Source organism: Odontesthes bonariensis, chromosome 24 (assembly GCF_027942865.1).
Source record: "Odontesthes bonariensis isolate fOdoBon6 chromosome 24, fOdoBon6.hap1, whole genome shotgun sequence".
NCBI lineage: Eukaryota > Metazoa > Chordata > Actinopteri > Atheriniformes > Atherinopsidae > Odontesthes > Odontesthes bonariensis.
This window is the reverse complement of record NC_134529.1, coordinates 7,266,078-7,289,447: the sequence shown is the minus strand read 5'-3', so window position 1 is coordinate 7,289,447 and position 23,370 is coordinate 7,266,078. Positions and strand designations below refer to the sequence as shown.

At 39.6% G+C, this 23,370-nt stretch overlaps 1 protein-coding gene across 10 annotated transcripts in view; it reads left to right on the top strand.

Moving 5' to 3' along the window:
* The first annotated feature begins 5,607 nt into the window (after positions 1–5,607).
* dnmt3aa (DNA (cytosine-5-)-methyltransferase 3 alpha a) overlaps positions 5,608–23,370 on the top strand; it is a 60,153-nt gene continuing 42,390 nt past the window's right edge. For all 10 annotated transcript variants that reach the window (XM_075459286.1, XM_075459285.1, XM_075459284.1 and 7 more), the window contains exons 1-3: positions 5,608–5,783; positions 9,679–9,881; positions 19,675–19,782. In XM_075459286.1, coding sequence (XP_075315401.1) covers positions 9,813–9,881; positions 19,675–19,782 — 177 coding nt within the window. In that variant the 5' untranslated portion in view covers positions 5,608–5,783; positions 9,679–9,812. The remainder of the gene's footprint in view (positions 5,784–9,678; positions 9,882–19,674; positions 19,783–23,370) is intronic.

Below are 23,370 nucleotides of genomic sequence, written 5' to 3'. Positions count from 1 at the left end.
GCTTGATACAAAAGAGTGAAAAAAACCACAAATGGCTATAAAGAGTGTTGGGAAAGCAGAGCTAGGTTTTGAAGCTTTCCAGGGGTGAGGCACAGGGAAATATTTGCTGGGTAAACATGCCACAGAGTTGGGGCTGCAACAATATAAGTGTCCACAGGTTAGTAGACCGGTGTGGGGATTGGAAAGCAAGCCAGTGTCAGACGGTCGGGGTTCTTGGACGAGGTGTTAAAGGTGAAGGAGGTCAAATTGGTGCTGGTGAGAAGGATGATTCTGTGCTAAATGTGAGGGTGAAAAAGATTTGGAGAGATGTGGTTATGAAGACATGGATAATAGACTCTGGGGGTGGGCTTACGGCTGTTGTCTGGACATGTTTTTGAGATTTAAAAAAAAATGTGAGACTCAAAAGAGAGTTTGTCTTTTGTTGCTGTTGAGTTTGCAGGTTCGTTAATGGACCGGCCAGACTTTGTTGTCACATAGGAGGTTAACCGTGGGGGTTTGGGGAGTTTAGTGGATGGTTTGGGGCTGAAGTAGAGCTGAAATCAAGCCCATGGTATCAGATGATCTGACCAAGGAGGAGCTTATAGATGATTTTAAAAAAGGAGGGGTCCAAATACAGAGCCTTAAGGCAAGAAAAGGGTAATCCTTATGAAAATTGACCCTGAAATGTTATTTTTTTATCAGGCTTGTGGTACAATTGCTGATTTAAAATCCTCAAATAGTGTTTTATTGTTAAGGTGGAGCTAAATCAGCTTATATCTTACATACGGTGCATTTCTATCATTTCTTACATTGGACCTAAGATCAAACGCAGAAAGTAGGTAGTCAGGTTTAAGATCTGTTGACTTTAAAGCCTTGTTTTTGTTGCTGCTGTATCCAAAGAAACTAAATACTACTGAAGGACTAATGCTGGAAACTTGTGGGAGACATGTTCATCTTGTTTTAAACACTTCACATTTGTTAGAAAGTCAACTTTAACCTGGTTTGTGTGACTAGTCTTTGCAGAAGAGACGAACACGAACACGGTGCCGATAAAAGTACAAAACCAATCGAAAAGTACCTCAAAGTTGCACTTATACACAGTACATAGGTTTAATTAAGGTTATACATAACTGTATTTATATTCTCCCAGTGCAGCCTTAAAAATCCAACCATTAAAGCATCTAAACATGAGAAGTCCCACATTTTCATGCGAAATGATCAGAAGAGTTTGGAAAGAGACTTAAACTTTCAGCCTGATTTAACGTCTTCATTAATATGGATGAGCAGATCTCGTGTTTCCCATGAGTTTCCTTCAGAGGTCACATGTCACATAACGAGGGGGTGTGAGCTATTGTCTGAACAAAATTCATGGAGGCGGTCTGTTGTTGGTGACCTCAGTGGCTGCTATAAATAAACCCCCACCCCACTCGCCATGTCCCACACCCATAACCAGGGCAGTTATGACCCTGTGGAGTGAAGATCAGCGCACCTTTCTCTTCTCAGAGGTCAAACTTCTCCTCTGGAGAGGAAATCCACTCGAGGAATCAAACGTTTACACGATCCGAGAGCCGAAGGAGCGGTTCATTCAGTCATTTTACAGATTTAATTCATCCGTCAGTGTGAATCATGAGTATTTGTGGGTTGAACTTAGTGAAACTTTTAGAAAAGAGTCACACACCCAAACCAACACAGTTTTATCCAGTGATCAGCACCTCATTACAACTCTTAATGTGTTATACTTTCTATTTTTTAGGTAAGTCGAGTCTAATAAACAATCAGATTATTAGTCAATAATCAAAATAATTGCTGACTTTGCAGTCTTTGTTAAGGTTTTTCTTTTCTGATGACATATGCTAACAAACACATGCATTAATACATATTTTTTCTTTTTACTTTAGCCTTTTTGTTGCAAATTTAAAATAACATTTAGATTTACTAGATTGCTACATGGCTGACTGGGAACCACCAACATCTTCTGCCACACCTCTGGATTACCTTGTTTGATGGAGTTTTCATCTGTTTTCCACTGACTCTTTCTTGTTTGGGTCGTGTTTCCTGAACAGCAAGAGCTCTCTTTTGACTGCAGACTCATTTAATATACACCCATCGGCCACTTTATTACGTACACCCTGCTAGTAAAAGGTTTTGCATTAATTCTTTGTGGCATACTTTCAAAGGGATGGATATATCTATCTATATATATATATAGATATATAAATGCCATGTTTAGCAATGCCAGAGTGTCCAGCTGTTAAATAAAGTCGTGTCATATCAGTATTTTGTCCCATTTTTCAAGTAAAAAATTTTCACCAGGTTGTCCATGTTTATAAAGCCTGCGTGAGACAGTACGAATGCACGGGGTGAGTAAGGATTTTCCTAAAGTTTCCCTGGTGTACTGATGCTTAATTTACTGTTTTTTTCTAAATGATCTAATATAAGGTGTCTGCAACCGTTAGGGAGCAGGTATCAACTTGTTGTAGACGTCACCTGTTGAACAACTTGAGGGGAAAGGAGCAACAATAGAACCAGCCAAACAAGAAAACAGGTCAGTGTGCTGAGAGACAAATAACTGTGTTCTACACAAGTGTAGGGCGGACATTTACAAGAAGTGAGCCAAATGTTTATCAAAACTAGAAAGTCATACCTTCTCAAGCCTCTGAAAAGCTAAAATAGAAACTATGTGCAACTTTTAAACCTGTGATTGTTAAGATGGACATCATGTAAGATTTAGGTAATAATTCAACCTGTGTGGCTTCAGGCTGCCCCCGAAGGAGCTTATCTTACCTTTTTAGTGATTGTCAGCATAGCCAAACATTAACCTGGCTCCGAGGTGAGCAGGTGGGACTCTTTTTCATCCCACAGAGTGCATTGTGCACCGCACACCTGCACGGGACACACATCCACAGGCTCATTGTCTGCTTATTCATTCCTGCAGCGGCTGCCATGAGCAGATCTTTTTCAAACATGCTCTCCGGTGGATTTATGGGTGTTTTGATTGGACGCAAAATGAGGGAGAACGTGCAGCTTCAATCAAAGAGTTTTAAAATCTTATCTTGTTACGGCCCATAAATGAGCGTCGTTGTAAAAAACAGATGACGAGTTGAATCCAAAAATGTAGTCAAGTATGTCTTTATGAGGGGAGCTGCAATTGTTAACAGATACTATAAACTAATAAACACACACTTGGAGAGCCTGCAATTGCATTATAATGCTCTGTTGTAAAGGTTTTATTCTTACTGTGCTCGTAAATGCCACTTTCTTAACCTTAGGGAAATAAAAACAAGTAATCAATGATTAATTCCCTCCAATTTAATAGAAAATTGTCAACAACAACATATAAAAAAACAAATATTAAAGTGATTATTATTAACCCATAACATACAGCACAGAAAAACAGCACATAACCATTTAGAAACTCTTCTATTTTCAACAAATAGTGTTGATTTTAGAGGAATTTGTTCCTCTTCTCGTGGAGTTATTTGCAACATTTTGGGCATCCTTAAAGATGAGATGATAAAGGAGTTGTTGACCAGTTTGTGCTCTGTGTGGGTACATGATAGTCGCAGAGAACAGCCATAATCGTCTCTAAGGAATCATTAAAAGGTGGAAATCGGTACACTGCATCAGCTTGTAAACGTGTTTGATTAAGAAGTGATTAATTTGTGAACCCATACTGATAACATGCAAGACGTGTTTCCTAATTTAGTCTCTTCCATAAGTAAAGTTTGTTTAAAAAACAACTATAAATTGAACAATTAAAAAAAATGATTCATCTGTGAACACTGCAAACATCAAGGAACATACAGGGCACAAAGGAGAATAAAAAGGATATTTAACATGTTTTTCGAGTCTTCTTTATGAATCAAAGCAGACATGGCAGCCCATGTTTCCACTCTGCAGCAGATGGAATATCTTATAGATAATAAACACTACTTTACAAACACAGCTCACTATAAACTAAACATATGAGATCTTAAATAGATCTTAATAGATGCAGACCATATTTGGAGGTTGTATTTGGTCAAGTTCTTATGGTAGTTTGTGTTTCTGTGTAGGTTTTGTCTTACCAGTAGAGTCTGAAAACTGTTTTATTCTGTGTAAGAGAGTCCATTATTCACTGAAAATCTCCTGCTTCTTATTTTGTTCATATCTGCAGCTACAGAAAAATAAATCACCTGTGAGTGCTTTGGGTCTTTTCTCTAGTTTGTGCCCTAAATACGTAGATCAGAGCTGTGTCTGTGTGTTTGTGGTGTGTGTATAGTTTTTAATCCTCAGAAATGGTGTTTTAATGTAGCAGAGCTTAGCATTTAGCATCAGAGAGAGATATGAATGTGTTAGAGCCCACTTTCAAAACACAAATAAAGGCTGTATGACTGTATACTGTTGAATCACAACATTCAAAGTGGTGGTTCATGAGTTCAAAGTGTTTTAATTGTTTAGTTGACGGGACGGGACTTAGAAGCTAGTAATCCATGAAAAAGAAATGACTTGTTTGCATGAAAACATCTGTGGTTTGTTCTTTGATTTCGAAGCTGGGTGAGTAGCTCCATCACCCAAAACCCTCTGACCTCCAAAAACTGACTTTGTCGCCTATTGTCATGACTGTTTCACAAAATCCTGTCGCACTCTGTTATTTTCATTTCCAGCTGCATGGACAAAAATAGCTAAATTGTTTCTGTGGACAAGAATTCTTATATTTTCATGACTATTTCAAACTTTGCTGGACTGTAATGCCAGGTGTAATCTGGGCCAACGTCCCTCTAAAGATGTAAGGTGATTCATATTATTAACAAAAAAGTAGGAATATTGAATGAAAATGTGCCTGTTTTACATATTTTGTGGCATCAAAGTCATTGGAGTGCCATTAAAAACACGCAAATTTGACATATTTTGCGTTGTGAAAGGTGCTGTATAGACCAAAAATTTTTGGAATGCGATAAAAGTGGGTGTATTTAGGCATTTTTTACTGCGTAAAATGCTCCGTATTAATTTTAATTATAGTAATGCTATAAAAAAGGGGTGTATATTTCACATTTCGAATAATTAATTCAAAATTATTGGAGTGTCATAAAATTGGGCGTACATTAGCATTATACTGCGTAAAAAAAACATTTTCAACCAAAATTATTGGAGTTCGATAAAAGTGGGCGTATTTCAGCATTTTACTATGTACAAAGTTCTTTTTAAATCAAAATGACTGTAAAGCTGTAAAAAAAAAGGCTTGTATATTTAGTATTTTATGGCAAAAAAGGCAACATTAAATAAAAAATAATTGGAATGACATGCAGTGCCAAAAATTTAAATTAATGGAGTGTCGTAAAATTTTATGTAGTTTACACATTTTGCAGCATAAACAGCGTGTTTCACATAAAAATACCATAAAAAAGCAGGCTTATTTTACACATTTTGTAGTGTGAATTTTATATTAAAATTATTGGAGTACTGCAACCATTTTATGTATTTTGCGCTGTTTAAATCAGAATTATCCGAGGGCTGTAAAAAAACAAAAAACTGAAGTATATTCCGCTTTTTGTAGTTAAAAGAGTAAAAAGCTCTTTTTAAAAAAAAATGTGAATCCCGTTAAATTCGGAGCGATTTATGGTACAGTTGGCGTTCCATACACCTCTGCGGCTCGTGAGAGAGCGAACAGGACCGTCACCGGAGAGAGAGCTTGTGAGTGCGCGCGCCGGCAGCAGCAGCGGACAGAGACTCCCGGTAAAGCGCGAGAGGGGAGAGAGAGGGAGAGAGAGAGAGGGAGAGTGACGACCGTCGGGGGTCCGGGTGCCTGAGGGACGCACTACACGGTAAATATAAACATTTCATTTCGGCTCGTGAGCGTTCCACCAGCACCCGTTAAGTTCGCTACAGTCATTTCCTGAAGTCAGCGCTCGCGCGCTCGGGAGCCAAACCGTTGGTTCCGTTTCGGCAGATGATGTGCGCGTGAAGACGGAGAGGTTTGTACACAGGGCGAGTGAACTTGGGTTATTTCTTTTGTACGTTGGACGGAAAATCACAGCTACCGGACAACCGTTACGTAAAAACGTTGTGTGCTAAACGCTGTCCGGTGCAGCGTGCACTCCTCCCGCTCCTCCAACAGCCCCCCCCCCCCGCCCCGACACTTGCAGGTAACGTTAAACCGGAGCGCACCGTCCTCTTCACTCACCAGATGCAGACACATCAGCGCGCGGACGCGCTCCGCGGAGGCGCGCCTACCGGGGTTAACGAGTGCATTCGGTCTGAAACGCGCCCCCGTGAGTGTTTTTTACCTGACCCAGTAAAGCTAATCGTCGCAACACACTCAGACACGTGCCTCACACCCGCTGCCCGCCCCGCACACACCCCCGCCGGGATTATATCTGTTTATAAAAGGCTGTCCGGTAAAGGCCGCTTGAGGTCGCTCCCAATATTAATTGTCATAAAACTGGCGGCCGTTAAGCTAGCGGAAACTACTTATTCACTTCCGATGTAGACTTTTAAAATAAAAGCCTCAAACAAAAACATCGAGATTAAAAACGTTTGTGGATTTATAATAATAATAATAATAGTAATAAATTTAATAACAGTCTGATTTTAAGATATTGTGACAAGTGATCAATAATTACTGTTTTAATTCATTATTCTCTAACTAATATACATTTTAATTGTTTAATTGGTTCTTAATGATATGTTTTATCAGCATTATGTTTTTATATTGGCCTTACTTTGTCTTGTTTTATCATATTAAAATAAAGTGAAAAGTGATTAGTAAATGCGATATTCATACGATTTGAATTGATTGATTGACTGAATATTCAAATGATTAATTTATAAAGTGATACAATAAATAGCCGTAATGTTTCTCCAGAATCCAAAGTGATATCCAAAACCCCAAAGAAGAAAAAAAGAACAAAACAAAAGACACGAGCATCGAATCAGTTACCAGATGTTAAGATGTTAATTTAATCCTCTGCAACTTGAAATTGTTTAAACTAACAAACAATGGATGTTTTTACCTCTAAACTCAGAATCAGAGTTACAAACTAACACATTTTCATTTAATTTTCAGTGTTTAAACCACAGTTTTTATTTTTTTTGCGTTGTAGATGCCTCATTTTTGGTATCTCTTCAAAGATTTATTGGTGTTTCAGTGGATGTTAACTCATTATTTCTAAAATATTGACTCCTGCTCATAGCTACTGTGATTTGGAAGTTTATTTTTGCAGACAGGGCTCAGCTTGACACGATTTCAGGAATTTATTCTTCTTTATTTAAACGGAAAGAGACTTGTGATATTTTGTAATTCCAACTTAATTTAAGACAACATATACAAGTCTTTCTATGCTTGTAAAAACCAAAAGATCCCAGATTAGTGTTTATGTTGCAGTGGAGGAAAGTGTGAAAACGTGACTGTTGTATTTGCTGCTTTTATTGTGAAGAGAAGTCACCTACCTTCCTGTCTGGTCACTGCCTAACTCTCACGACCTTTACATACCTTGGAAGGTTTTTCTCTGCGCAACTATTTCTCCTCCCACCAGTACAGGCTTCTGCCAGGGCCTCTGACTATGGTCTAAATTAAACCACTGCTGGCATGAATGCTGGAACAATTTAAATCAGTGTATAGTAACTTGCTATAGGAGCGTGAGGTGTGTATCTGTGACCTAATACTCAGAACTTGGAGGAGTTATTTAAACTGGAGCCTGTGTGGGGAGCCCCAGGAGTGGTGGGGTGGATACTGTACACCCATTTCTGCAAAGTTTCCACGCCTGTCCTTTTGTCTTTACAGTAGGTGATGTAAGGCCACAGGATGAGGAGTGACATACTGTACAATACAATGTGAGCACGGCCAGACGTATTGGCTGCAGTCTCTTACCACTTTTCTTTTGGGCACGTGCAAGTGTTACATTTTAAGTTGTTTTAGTTCAGATTGTGACCAACATCTGTCATCATGAGCGATATAAGCCTTGGATTCTTATGTTCAGCTGAGCTCTGGCTCCAGTTAAACTTATTTTTGTGGCTTATTTTTAAGTATTGCGGGAAAAAATATAGAATTTAAGGACTTTAACGCAGATTATTTGTGACATATTGTCGAAATCAATGTTCTTTATTTGAATTTTTTTTAGCTAATGTCGTGGATTCTTCACTCATATTTTGCAAATCTGTTTCAAAACAGGTCTCCCTTGAGAATAAGACTCCGTGTCTCACTGAGATTAAATGTTTGAATAAAATATTAAAGATTGTTTGACGCACAGCAAGTCCATAGTGGGAAAGTATATCAGAATAAAGGAATTCAGCAGCAGCTTTGTGTAGTTTAGAGTGTGTTTTATACCTAATGAGAACCAGGCTTTAAAGAGCACCTCAGTGAATTTTTGCCCCAAGGCCTCAGAGCAGCTTGATCCGGCCTTGCATAAATACAATATCTCTGCTTAACTTTGGAAAAACGACCCAGCAGATGATCTTTTTGTGTGTTTTGATTGTTTTATAAGTGTGATGATGCACTTTTCAATACCGTGATACAGAAAATCCGGGTCGGGGGCGTCCTTATCAACCACCAAATCATGATGTGAGATAAGCAGGCAGGTGTTTCTCTATTTTCTGTAACCTGAGTGGAACAAGCTCCTTTGTTCAGGTGTCACAAACTCTGCAGGTTTGGATTAGGGCGGCTAAGGTGTGTTTTTGTGTTACAGCTAGGTTAGACACAGAGAAGTGCGCGTGATTGTAAACCGACACGTACCTAATTGACAGTTACTCGACGGAAACTGCTGATGACCACAGCTTTGATATTCTTAAGTGCCAACAACCTGTCAAAACAACCGAAAACAAAGAGTTTGAGTCTATAAAATTAGGCTTTTACCTGTAAAACCTGTTCTTTGGTGATAAATCCATCCCCCGTGCACTCTTCCCGTTGTGCCCCCTCTCTAATTTTTGTCATTAATAAACTGTAACAGAAAACGGTAATGAGAGCGACGAGATGAGAGGATGATGAAATGAGAGCCAATATGAGCTCAAGTACTTACAAGGTCGCACATCGTTGACTCTCTGCTGAGCGGCGTCCTCGGAGCTGCCCTCCACTCGTCTACAGGAGCTCCAATAAAACTCGCAGCATGCTGGAATCGGCTTCATGAGTTATCACACGAAAAGCCAAATTCAGCTGCTTATTACAGCTTCTTAAACGTGAGGAAGAGGGGGAGCCATCCTAAAATTTTGGAGGCTTTTCTGTATGTTTATTTAAGGATGAATTACAGGGAGAATGAAAGTAGCCCAAACATTCTACTGTCACTAAATGATTTAGGAGCACGAGAGCTGGTTTGACTTTTCCAGAGCCGTTTAAAAAAAATGAAATTTGTGTCATGTTTGGGAGAAAAATTAGATTTTGTTCCACTCAATGCAGCCATTTTATCAGACGAGACTCCTCAGAGGACAACTGTGTGCGTGTTATAGCCTGTTAAGGCTCAAAGTTTGAATATTTTCTGCTCTGCACGTGCAGGAATTCCATCTATCAAGCATAATTCACAGAGACACACACACCTGTTGCACAGCCTTGATGCAGTGTAGTGTTTATGATTGCCTGCTTTGTGGGAAACTGTCAGCAAGACGACGATTGAGTCATGAGAAACATGAGAATAGCTGGAAAGAAAAGATGATTTTTGTACTCACACCAGACAGATTGCTGTTACTCTACTCTGTTTGCTCACGTCACGGTGTCTGTGTTTCATCTTCCAGGAGAGGGTGAGGACCAACCGACTGATTGAATGGAGCAGCACCTGGTGCTTCCTAGGGCTCTTCCCATGTTTTGATTCGCTCCATTTTCTTTTTTGTTGCTTCCTAAACTTGCTTTCAAAGAGCCGCTCCCTGCCATGCCGTCCAACAGTCCCGCTGCCGCCGAGCCGCCTCAGACGCCAGAAAACGACACCTCCAATGATGTGGTGAGAGGAAGATGTTACTGTTACTTATCACCTTAAAAACGGATGTACTTTGACACTTTGTTTGCTCGTAATACTCGGGAGACATGTAACATACCTCCTGCTTTCATCTCGATAATTATATCTGTCCTCAGATTAAATTAGACAAGCAGAAAGATTCTAGACAGATGCTCCAAATGAATGCTGTCTTTTCACATCTAAGTTGTGGGAAATGCTACTAAATGAGGATCTATGCTGTGCCAACTACATTGTTGGATGAATGTTTAAATATATACACAGTCAGGAAGAAGAAATCAGTCGAGATTACAGCGTTATTCTTGGTAATATATGACAGACTAGACTAGACTCTGCACTTCTCTATTAAACCACTCATCGACCTGCAGTAGATTTATGGTTGTGTTCCAGTTTCCTTGATCATGTTAAGTGCTGCAGCTCCTCACTGTGGTACGGTTTCAGCACTATTGCCTGGTTTGTAGCTGATAACCTGTTGACAAACTCTACAATGAGCAGGAGGGTCAGAAAAGGTCACAGATGCTCCTTAAACTCTGAACAAGCTGTGTGACATTTAGACAGCGTTGATCCTGGAACGTTTATTTCATGACAAAGTGTCTAATATCTACATCGGTGCTTCTGAAAGCAGTTTCTCCGGCATTTAAAGACCAAAAAACTCCTACAATCGCTTCCTTTTATCGGCTTGTTTCCCCTCTGTAATGCACGCGTTGTTGCTCTAGTGATCACATATCGACTGGTGATGATGTTGACGTGATGACTTAGTGATGTTGATTCTCATGACTTCCAGAAGAAGACATTCAAGGTGGTAGGAGGGGGCTTTGGCAGATGGATATCAATCTGCTTTCATATGACAGATTGGTAGTTTGACTCCTGTTCAGAGCAATGATTTCCGCAGTCCTTTCGCCGTTCAACTTCCTTTCCCACTTGTGATTCATTACTTTACTACTTTACTTTTCGTTGGTTTATGCTGATATTCAGCTCGCTTGCTGCTTCTGGCCTCACCGCAAATAGGGTAACATCAACCGATCACGTTCGCTGGTATTCAGCTGGTGTGTCCTGGTTGTTTTGCATTGACATCAATCTGAAACTGACAAGAAGGGCACAAAACAGTTTATCTTTTTATGTTAAAGGAAATAATGATAAAGATTACTCATTCAAAGATAGTGTGATGAGGGGCTAAAATCCTTTCGTAATGCATATCTTATCGTTTCGCTGGCATTAAAGTGAAATTAAACAACTAAAACAATCTCTATCGGCTATCAGCCATCAGCTAAATTATTAAATTTAACATCGGTGTCTGTATAAACTCAGAATTTCACAATCAGTGCAGCCACAGTTAGGAATTACACCACATGGTCCATGTTAGGAAAAGTGCAAATATTTGCAGCTCACGCGCATTATTTATGCTGATACTGGCGGATACAAAACAAATCTCACAAATTTCTTTAAACCTTGGACAGTGATCTTAATACATTTTCTACTCGTGTACAAATACGTTTTTTAGGGAGCCTGAGCTGTCCATTTGAAAACCCAGTGGTTAGATATAGGTCATCACCTCTGTCAGCTTGTATTTCTTAGCTGCAGCCAGACTCTGCTCTGCTGCATCCCTCCAACCATTGCTCACTTTTTCACCTCCAACGGCAACAATGTTACAACCATGTTACCAAAAAAGACGGCTCTTAAAGGGAAAAGCTCGGCCGGCGTATTTGCATTTAAAAATTAGTCATTTGAGTAAGATTCCAGCAGAATGCTACATAAAATGATTTTTTATTTAATTTCAGTTAACTACACAGGGTCAGGTGATCAATTATGAATAAGAATTAGTTAAAAATATTGAATAAATTTCATAATAACACGGTAAGGGGAGGTTTACACGTAGAGTAGAGTATTTATCACCATATATTAGCCTCATATATTGATTTAATTTGTCAATTTTTTTAATCTATCTAAAATTATTTTAAGGCCTTTTTAGAATTTACTTTTCATGACTCCATTTAGAGATTCAATTATGAATTAATCTTTTAAATAATTAAATGTAAGGAAATAGAATTTGTTAATTGGAATGTCCAAGCTTTTTGTTTTAATGCAGCTTTAATACTTTATTGCACATGTTAGCAATGCATTTGCACATTTTTTAATCAAACAAGCTAATTGAGTAGTTTTTAATTTAGTATGACTGAACTCTGAAAGCATCTTATGCTTTTATTAATATTCCAGTGGCATAAAGATGTAAAAAGTGCTCATTGTGATGTCAGGTTTATCTTAGTGTTATTATTAAATTACAGGCATTTATAGAGCAATATTTAAACATTTATACCATGTGGCACAAACTAATTAGTCTGTTCTTGAGTAATTTAAGTTGTGGCACTAAATCAATTTTACACAAATCGTTCTGCATGCATTAACTTCTGCTGCAGTTAGCAGATTAATGTTTCTGAGGTGAAATGCTGACTTTTTTTGAGTGTGAACAATGTTGCAATACTTCAAAACTGCCCTTAAAAAAGACTCAACACCAACACAGATCCATCGACCAGCTGCATAATCCATAACATGTATTATCACTATCATTATTGTAGACACTGACATAGGAGCGCTGCTGTTATTTTTGCAGCCTGAGTCATTATTACAGCCACCGCCTCTTTTACTACAGCTGTCGTTAAGACCACTACTTGGCTTCTCAGCTCACAGTTAGGTTTCTTTCAGCCAACACACACAAAGAACCTGGCAGGTCAGACTCTGTTTGCAGTAATTAAACTTACTGTTATTTGTTTACATTCACTACAGACCAGGCTGCGCTCCACTCGTTCACTCAGCCGTGTGCAGGAGTATCAAACTGTCTTTTTTGCTTCTCAAATAAGCACCCACACACATTAGCCTGCAGTCAGACAGGTGAAAAATGACTCCTTTCATTTGCGCCCCCAGAGCTCTGGGCGGTCCTCGTAAATCTGTGAGAAGTTGGAAGTTCATTCTATAGCGCTGCTATATAAAGGCCCGTCTCACACGCGGGCACGCAGCCAAAACAAAGTTTCCTTCATAGAGCTGTTTCTTTTTAACTTCCTGAGATCTTACTCCCACAACGAGTCCAGAGAAGCCCTGAGAGAAATCGGAGGAAGTCGCAAAGTTTCAACACGGAGAGAAAGACGATGAGATAGAAGTGTGGGAGTTTGATGCCATTCATAATCCGTTCTGTATGACGGGAGCCGCAATTCAAATGCTTTGCATAGAAATACACCACTGTGGGATTAAACAGAGGCCATTTTTTTCTGATCTTTTGAAAGGATTTTTTATTTTATTTCTACTTTTTTTTAAACCTAGAAAAAGAATTAAGAGTTTAAAAGTTGTCTCAATGTCTGCACAGAGAAAAGAGTGATGAAAAATACTTTATTTTGAATAAGTGTTTGAATATGAGTTTCTTTGGGTAAATTTGATTTATTTATACAAAAATCGCTCAATCAGGTTTACTTCCATGAATATTTGATAAGATATATTGACTAAAATATGGTTTATCAAACAGTTAAGCAGGACAATACAGGTAAAAATGCTCTAAATGTTCATTTCTGTGCTCGTTTTGGTAGTTTTCTACTGTAATGAGTTAGTTTATTTACTATTATTGACTTTTTACACTTCACAAACAATCAGTTTTTTGTATTTTCAAAAGTCTGAGAGTAAACTCTGTCACTGACAGTTCAAGCCACATTTTGTGTTAACCCATCCAGACCTACGGCTTGATTTAATAGAGCTTCTCTAAAACATGAGGATTTTCTGAAAAACTTAAAACTGCGTACTAAAACCTTTCATTTCTCAGCCTGCGAAGCAATTAGCAACAAGAAATAGACACTTTTAGAGATTAAAACGTCAGCTTTTATTGTAAATTTTATAACTGAAACAACTAAAATGACATTTGATGTATCACCCTAGGTTATAATGGCTTAAATGCTTTCGCTGTCATTATTTATCAAACTTAAATGCCACAAAGACAGTTTGATGCTGTCAGAAGAGTTGCCTTAGGTGTAACAGCTGTATGTAACAGTATAATCATGTGAAAAAAAAGGCCACTTAAGGCTACAATATGCTTCAAAAGAAGTCTCTCAAATGTTATATGTTACCAACTCCAACAGTAAAGTGTGGAAACATGTTCAGATATTGTGTTAACAGCGTCGTTAACAGGGGTCAGAAGTTTAAATTCAGTCTATTTAAATCAGTTTCCAGCTGTCCATGATTATGAGATTCAGTGATTGTCACCATATGACAAGTAATTAATTTATTGCCTAAAAAACATGCTACAAACTATAATTTTGGGGCAAAGATGTGCTGATGGATCTGAAAAAGCTTCATATTCTGACAGTGGAGAGTTTCGTTTATTCCAGATGTGTTGACCATCAGTGGTCTAACATAGCTGGACAACATTATAATAAAGATAAAACCCCAATCCCAAAATATAAGTAATATAAAGATATCAGCTTATGTTGAATATAAGGCAGCAACATGTTTAAGAAATGTTGGGACAGGAGCAACAAAAGACGGGAAAAGTAAATAGTGCTAAGTATTAACAGCCAGAGGAACGTGTTGCAACTGATTCGGTTAATTAGCAAGAGGTCAGGACTATGATTGGGTATAAAAAGAGCACCTTAGAGAGGCGGAGTTTCTCAGAAGCACAGATGGGCAGGGCTAAATTGTGGAGAAATTTCAGCACAATGTTCCTCAACGTAAATTTGTAAAGGCTGAATAGTCCGTTACCTATAATGTAATTATCTAAAGATTTGGGGAATCCGGAGATAATCTCTGTGTGCAAGAGACTAAAATGGATGTTCTTCGGATCCCTCAGGCAGCACAACATTAAAAACAGACATGATTCGGTCCTGGAAAACACTGCATGGGCTCAGGAACACTTCCAGAAATCATCACGGTTCACTGCGCCGCCATTTACAGACTGTTGCTAAAACAAGAGGGGATGCTACACAGCTCCATCCCAACGTTTTTTAAAAGAGATGTTGCTCCCATTTAATTCAAGATATAAATAGCAAAATATATAAAGAAATATTGGTTTGTGATGCTGAGGTTGTAAATAAGTGGGTTTAGATCATTTGACACATTCATTTTTCATATAAAACCAGTAGATATAGATCTCAATGCTTTCTGTGCTGTGTGTAAATGTAGTAAGTCTACATGAATACAGTCCAGTCCCATCACGTCGACTGCTTTATCAAGACATTACGAGGCGAGTAGCAGACTCAAAGTGAAGTGCAGAGAGAAGGCAGGTGAGATGTGGAAAACGAGCTCACGGGAAAGAAAAGAGGGGAGGGATCGAGAGGAGGACGTGGGGATGTGGAGAAAAGAAAGAGGACAAGCTGTCTGCTGCTGATGGGATCCTCCTCTGGTTGCCTGGTTTGCAGTCTGGTTGCTTAGCAACTGCAGCACCCTAAAATAACCTGCCGGGAGACAGAAATAGACCAAAGATATACGGACAGAATGGTCACTGTGGGTGTTTTGACACATTTCTAAGGGGTCTGGTCGGGCGGTTTGCTTGCTCAGGAGGTTTATTTTAGATGAATAAAAATGAATTCATCACATTTTCAGCTCACGCCTCGGTGTTGTCGTACACAACTGTACATGTGTGTTTATGCGTCTGTGAGTGTGCATCGGGACACGGGCGTATGCACTGCCCACCAGGCGGTCAGGCACAAAGCCGTCATTCCCTGTAGCTGGTTGCTAAGCTGCCTGCTAGGGAAGTGACATCAGAATGTTCAGACATCACCGCAACCCCACCGGAGACAGTTGCTAAGCAGTTTCTGCACCTTAGCAACCACTCCGTTGTCATCGTAATTTGGGTCCAGCAGCGAAGGGAGAGAGACTTTAATGGAAACACAAGCCTTACAGCATGTGCACACCAACCAGTTGCACAGATTATAGCTGCATAGAGGTTTCAGAAACAGCAGATGTTCTTGTTATTGGACGGAGAATAGCTTACTATCTCTACTAAAGCAGGAGAATGGACCTCCACAATGAATAAATTACAAAATTACACCCTGTAGTATTGAAAATAAGAAGTTCAACATTATTTTTGCTAAACTGGATACAGTATCTCTTTATTTATTGGATTAAAAAAGGAAATCCAGGTATAAACCCTGTCAGAAATGATGGAATGAGCACTCTTGGAGGATGTTCATTCAGTTGTCTGAACCACAAATCAAACATTTGACATAAAAGTATTTCATTTAAAAGCTAAACAGTCTGGCTTTGTTAAACACCTGGGAAAAAAAAATCTGTCATTTTTGTTGGTTAAAATTAAAGGAATCACTTCATCATATACAGAGAATAATAAAATGTCATGTAATTTGCATTTCTAAAACAAATATCTTCACAAGTCTATAAAAAAAAGAGCTTAACGAGCTGTCCCACCTGGCTAATTAACAGGAAACATGACCCTTATCAGAGAGCTGCCACTGGATACAGGGAAAAGGTTTATTAAACTCCTTATAGAAGTTAATTCAGCTCGGAGTGGGGCAAATCATCCCAGTGTCAGGACAGGAAACTCAAAGTCTTAAAATAGAAAATTTACAATAAAAGAAATTCAGAAGTTAGAAGTCGATGTTTGTGTCTGAACTGTAAAAAACCAGCCGAAGAAAATGGGATTTCCATCCAGAAACGCCAAATATAAAGAGAAGAAAATAAGGTTAGAGTGGGATGATAATAGGATGAAAGTGATATTTAGAGATGAATCTCCAATCTGCGTTCGACAAGGAGATGATGCTGGAGCTTTAGTTTGGTGCAGCTCCAATGAAACACATAAAGATGACTTCCTGAAGAAAACAAACACATTTCCACCATCATTGATGAGAAGTCATTGAGTCACTGAGGTCAGGGAAGGGACCAGGGGAGATGGCAGCCATTACCTCTACAGTAAGTGCACAGCTGGACACTGAATGATGATGCAGTCATTTCTCAAAGTGACAATCCCCACATGACATAACCAGCAAACAGTCTGGATCTTAATCTGACTGAAAATTTGTGGTGGGAATTGGAAAAATTTATCTATGAAAACTAAAGGCTCCATCCCACAGATCTGTAAACTGATGTCCAAGAAACTTGGAAACTGAATGATATGTTTTAGACCTCGAAGAATTCAAGCTGTGACTAAAGCACAAAGTACTGGATTTTTTTTGTTGATTCCATCATTTTTTCCTCAGCTTGATCAGTTAAAACTGACTCTAAGGCAATGTTACTCCTAAAAAAAGTCCGGCAACGATCTCTTCCCCGAGTTGTCTTCAACAAGCTTTGACCTCCAAGTTGACCAAACGTCTGATTAAACCTATATTTGCTCCTAATGCTCACATTTAAAGCTGCCTGCTCCACTTCAGTAACCAAAGAGCCTTATAGCTCTCTCAGGTATCAGTGACATTTATTTAATTTCTACCTGAGGCAGTGATGTGTATATCGAGCACTCAAATATGAATAAGAAAAAAACCTCTGCAGCCACTAAACTCCAACCTTCTAGCCTCACTAAAACACTCTTTAAATAACACCTATAATCTCTTACATCATGACGACCCATTAAACTGTTAAAACTGTTGAACTTAAGATGTAGCAGGTGCTGCTTGTTTTATTTGGCTTCTTCCCGTGTCCTCTCGGGCCTAATAAAAACATTGCTCACACTCGAGCTCTTCAGCAAGTCAAACTGCCCAGAGCTGAAGTAAAAATAGAACATGTGGACCTGATTCGATTTTGGTTGGATCCTCAGTATTTTTTGGAAAAAGGATTGCCTCCAGATTAGGATAACATTGGGATAGCTGTTTATTCTCAATGTGAATGAGCGCGTATTTGTTATGCTTTAGAAGATATTTATTTGGCATTTTATCTGAGCTTTGTTTGTCATTATGACCCTAAAAAAAACAAGCTGTCAGCAGGCAAATGAGCAGAGGTGGGCGTAGTCCTAACGTCTTTAAAAATTAATGTTCAAGAGTCCACTGGATCCCGCCCATATTTATTACTGTCTCAGAGACTATAGCTTATATTTGTTCATCTTCTACAGCACTTTGGTCCACTGGGGTTGTTTTATGCGCTATAGGAATAACCTTTGACTTGACTTGAGGTGTATCTGAATGTTTTTAGATGACCATGACTGAGTCTCTTCATCTCTAATCTGCGGCTTCTTCTTTGGTCTGTTGTTTCAGTGCCATAATCTCCTTCTAGACCATCATGAGCAACACGAGCGGGCCTCATATGGCCTGTTAGGGCTGAGTTATCAGTCATCAGTCATTAGGAAAACAGTACAATTGACTAAAAATGATTATTCGTTCAGACGGTATTTTAGCTGCTTGTGTTGAGAGGAAGGCTCAATGGCACGCTGGGGTTGTTTGTGAAGGTTTTAACACGTAGCAGAGTTGCAGAAAGGCGGCCGTTGGTTGATAAAGTGAGGATTAGTTCAGTTGTCTGGAAACACTTTTGAAACAGATGGAAATACTGCTGCATCACAAAGCAACACAACAACCAGTTAATTCAACCATTTTGAATGGGTCCTCGGTCTATAATCAAGCTAAAACAGACTTTATAAAGCAATTGCCTACTCACCAAACTCTCTGAGACATAAGGAACCCCCCCCCCCATTCTTTCTTATGCTTAATGTTAAAAAGAAACTGACTCTGGGTTTTACTCAGTGAGCGGCCAACAATTCTGTAATAAGGGCACTTTAAAAAAACATATTATATCACATTCAGAGCTAAAACTCAATTAGTGCAGAGATGCTCCTTCCAAGTGTTAACAAGCTGTAATCATCCTCCTTTACTGTTTCCTCTCTGTCTGCCCGTATAATCTGAAAGCTGAGCAGAGAGATGTTGGAGTTGTTCCTGCAGCCGGGTCTAGAAAAAAATAATATTGCCTCCCTGATATTCCTGCTGTGTCCTCATCAGGTGTCCAAGCTTGTCCATTCTATCTGCCAGTGAGCTCACATTTCCCATGACAGTCGGGGAAAGAAATTACTTTACCTTTTTCTTCATTTGGTTCTCACTGCAATCGCAGACGTCTCCATTTTAACTCATCTTGATTTTGGGGGTCCAATTCCAGGCTTCCAAGCTCAGTTAGCTCCTCCAACAGGTTAGCAACTTTCCTGTTGCCATGGTTATGTATCATAACAGATGTAAAAAGATAGTTGGAGTTACGGGCAGACGTCCCTCCAGCAGCACAGCATCCAAACAAGCACAGAGAAATGTTTTGGTAATCAGTGTGTCTGCCTCCAGGGCTGCGCCGCAAAGGAAGCATGAGGAGCACTTTTTATTTCTACTCATCTGAGCTGGCATTGCACTCACTACCCAGTCGACACAGGTGCACCACAGAGTTTTTTTTATCCCATATATCATTGTGCAATAACATCCCAGACTACCCATCCTCTGCTGTGAGCAGAGGAAGCGTAACAAACTGCTGATTCTAATTTACTCAGAGCTTCAGATGAAACACACATTTCCAAAGGTTTACAAAAGACCTGAAGGAGCTGATTTAGATTTCAGTGTTTCTTTATATCTCGGTTTAAAATCTCAGTTCTAGTAACACAATGTGCATCCTTTCTGCTTTAGTAAACACAACTGGAAATCAAGTCCACAGACATAATTTACTGTTTTCCTCTATTCCACCCATTTATAGCTTTAGAAGTACTTTGTTCAATCAGGACTTGGCTGAGGAAACGTATTGGCTTGAATCTTTGTAGCCTTAATGCGGTCTCGCCGCTGACAGCGGTTATTTATTCATACAGTCACTGCTTGGTGTTTGATGTGGGCTCTGTATGTCTGCCCAGGGTGAAGATGGAGCAGACCAGGACAGTCCACAGGAGGAGACGGCAGCGAGCCCCCGTACCAAGCGCAGAGTTGGACGTCCCGGCAGGAAACGCAAACAGCTGCTTCCTGTGAGTACTATAATTAGAACCCGCTGTCAACATTTTCTGCTTTAAACTGAAGAAAAGTGATTTATTATCCTTTTAAAAAAAAAAACCCTGTTAAACATGCATGCACTGCTTCCAAGAGTACTTAATTTGCTTATATATGCGTTTACACCTGCGAGCTGCTGAGTGTCAACCACAATCCACTCAGTTTTTTCCACTCAATACAGCAGCACACACGAGAATCTGGTGGCACACTTTCTGCTTTAATTAACTGTCACATTTGAGTGTGTTTGACAGATGCGTGAGTGAGTACTTGCCTCCTCGCAGGAGCTTGTGTCGGTTGCTTTTCTTTCGCTTTTATGTGTTAAGATGTTTTTCTTTACTTGTAGCTTGTCTAAGAACGGGGATTCCCCCGTTGCATATGCTTTCAATGCACAATCTCTTCCCCCACATTTACTGATAACTTCATGCCCTCATCATCAGCATGGCCCTCACCCCCATATTTTCCACTTGCAACTTAAAGTCAGAGTGAGACCGGGGATTGAAAAAAGTCTTCTCGATCTGTCATGTGAATAATTTTCACTTGAAGTGGAATATGAGGCTTCAGGTATGAGTAGATTTCTCCATAGCTGGCATGACTTTGTAAAAACGGACCGATTCTGAGCTGTGGCGAGAAGAAAGACGAGTAACAACAAGAGTCTTAATCACAGTGTTAGTTAGCATAGCTACAAACACACTTCCTACAATGAATTAGCCTGAATTTAGTCTAAACGGTGGTTTTATAACTTAGATAATGCCCGCATCATTTATAGATGCACCCTTGGTTTAAGATGAGTGATGCTTGGTATTGAGGTAACTGAGTGATAAGGTCAAAATGAGATCCTTTCACATCTTCAAATTAGATTTAGGCTTTTTTTTATTTTCTATCTTTATTCAAATACATGTTTGTTGATTGGAAACGTATCTCCTTCGCTTGCCACTTGTTATTTCTGCATAAAATCTCCGTGACAACATGATCTCTCGCACAAGGAACCTGAGCTCACACAGCACACACAGGAGTTTCTCATTATGTGGCCATTTACATTCTTACACACAAAAATAAACAAAATCCAGAGCACAGCTGTCATCCAAACAGTGACATGACAGCTTACCAATGAGAAACCTTAAAATATTTGGCTCATGTTGCACGTTTCTAATAACAGCGAAAGTTTTCATTGAGTATCGGACACCGCTGAACACATAATTGTAAGTCTTTGAAGCCTTTAGGCTCAAGGCTGTTTTTTCTTCTCTTATACTCACTTGAAAAAATAACCTCCAATTCAGTCGGTAACAGCTCTGAAACTGTAAGGCAAATATAAACAACCTGAGGCTGTATGGAGAAGGGACACCAGTGAAAATAACCCAGGGCAGAGAGACATTTTTTACTTCCACCTAATCAAAACTGTAACTAACATTCTTTTAACGACAAGTTACCAAAAAACACAGATTGTACTCAACTGAATTTAATGTAACAGAAGTAAGGAACAACAATTCTGCATCTGTCGTAGTCACGTTAGTACAACGCAGCATATTAAATGAAGATTGGTTGCATTTTATTAACAGATGGAGTTTGTTCTTGGTACAAAAAAATGCACAAGTGTAAAGGATTAAAACAATAACATGTAATAACTGTAGAATAGAGCACATATGAATGCAATTATACAGAACCATGCAATTTGCTTCAAACAGCCATGTTTACTTTAAAATTTTTTAAAGTTCTCCAGGCTTTCTGAAGGTCTTTCAACGTTTTACTTTAAACAATGGCTGCTTTTTTCACTCATTTTCAACCCAGTCCTTGTACCTGACCTTTTACGGAGGAATGTGTTTCTTTGTTTGTTAAATCCATTCAACACTGATGATGAATGAATCATTCAAGGCACCTAACTCAAGGAATGAACCAGCATTGTGTCTACACATAACAAACAACTTTTGTTCCCATTTCTATGAAAAACAGCAAAAATAACACAGTGTGACAGACAGAAAACAGGATTTCTGCAGCAACAAGGTGATTCCCAGAGAGCTGTTAGCTGAAAACTTGGCATATCTCAGCATGGTGTGCAGTGTGTCCTTAAAACATTTGAGGAAACTGGACAAGTGGAGGACAGAAGAAGAAGTGTCAGGCCTAAAGAACTATCTACAGCAGATGAACAGGATCTGAAAGTGATGTCCTTAAGAAAGAGGAAAAAATCCAGCAAAGACCTGACACAGGAGCTGAGAGATGCATCTGGACCTTCAGCTGATCCATCTGCTGTTGGCCCAAGCCTCATCAGAAATGGGCTCCATGGAAGGGTGGCTGTCAAGAAGCCGTTCTTAAAGGGGAACTCCGGGGCATTTGAAGCGCGTTTCCATTGCTAGAGGTTGTCAAATACTGATAGTAGGACACAGAGAGGTGCAAATCTGCGCTCCCTGTGTGGAGATCGCGCTGTTCGCACAGCGTGTCATGCAAGGCTAATACGTGGTGGCTAAGGGGCAACTGCTAACCCTTCCACGTAAAACAACAACTTGCACACAGCAGAAACGTCACACCACTTTATAAACCATCCGACAATAAAGTCACAAGCCTTACCATCAAAACCATATGCATGGTTCTCACATTACTGGCATGGGGACGTTACAAAACAACTTTATAAACAGCATGTAACTCATCGGTTAGTTGTACGCTCGCGCATGTGAAAGCCCAAAAGAGTCGATGGAGAATAATCCCATATACAAAACAATTATATTCTCTAGAAAAACTGCGTTCAAGTATTTAAAACATTACAACAATATTACTGGGCATGTATTGTTGTAATGTTTTAAATACTTGAACGCAGTTTTTCTAGAGAAAATAATTGTTTTGTATATGGGATTATCGTCCATCGACTCTTTTGGGCTTTCACATGCGCGAGCCTACAACCAGCCGGTGAGTGACATGCTGTTTATAAAGTTGTTTTGTAACGTCCCCATGCCAGTAATGTGAGAACCATGCATATGGTTTTGATGGTAAGGCTTGTGACTTTATTGTCGGATGGTTTATAAAGTGGTGTGACGTTTCTGCTGTGTGCAAGTTGTTGTTTTACGTGGAAGGGTTAGCGGTTGCCCCTTAGCCACCACGTATTAGCCTCGCATGACACGCTGTGCGAACAGCGCGATCTCCACACAAGGAGCGCAGATTTGCACCTGTCTGTGTCCTACTATCAGTATTTGACAACCTCTAGCAATGGAAACGCGCTTCAAATGCCCCGGAGTTCCCCTTTAAGGAAGGGAAACAGGGAGAAAAGGCTGAGCTGTGCCAAAGGACACAAGAAGTGGGCTGAAAATCAGTGGCAGCAGGTCTGATGGAGGGATGAATCCTCCCCAGAGCCCGGAGCTCAACATTACCGAAGCAGTGTGGGATCATGTTGGCAGAGAACGGAACAAAAGGCAGCCCACATCCAAAGAAGAGCTTTGGGATGTCCTTCAAGAAGCCTGGAGAACTATTCCTGAAGACTCCTTAAAGAAAGGACAGTAAGCTGTCTGAGAGGGTTCAGGCTGTGTTGGAGAATAAAGGAGCTCAGACCAAATATTGACCTTAAGCTTGTTAGAACTGTACAA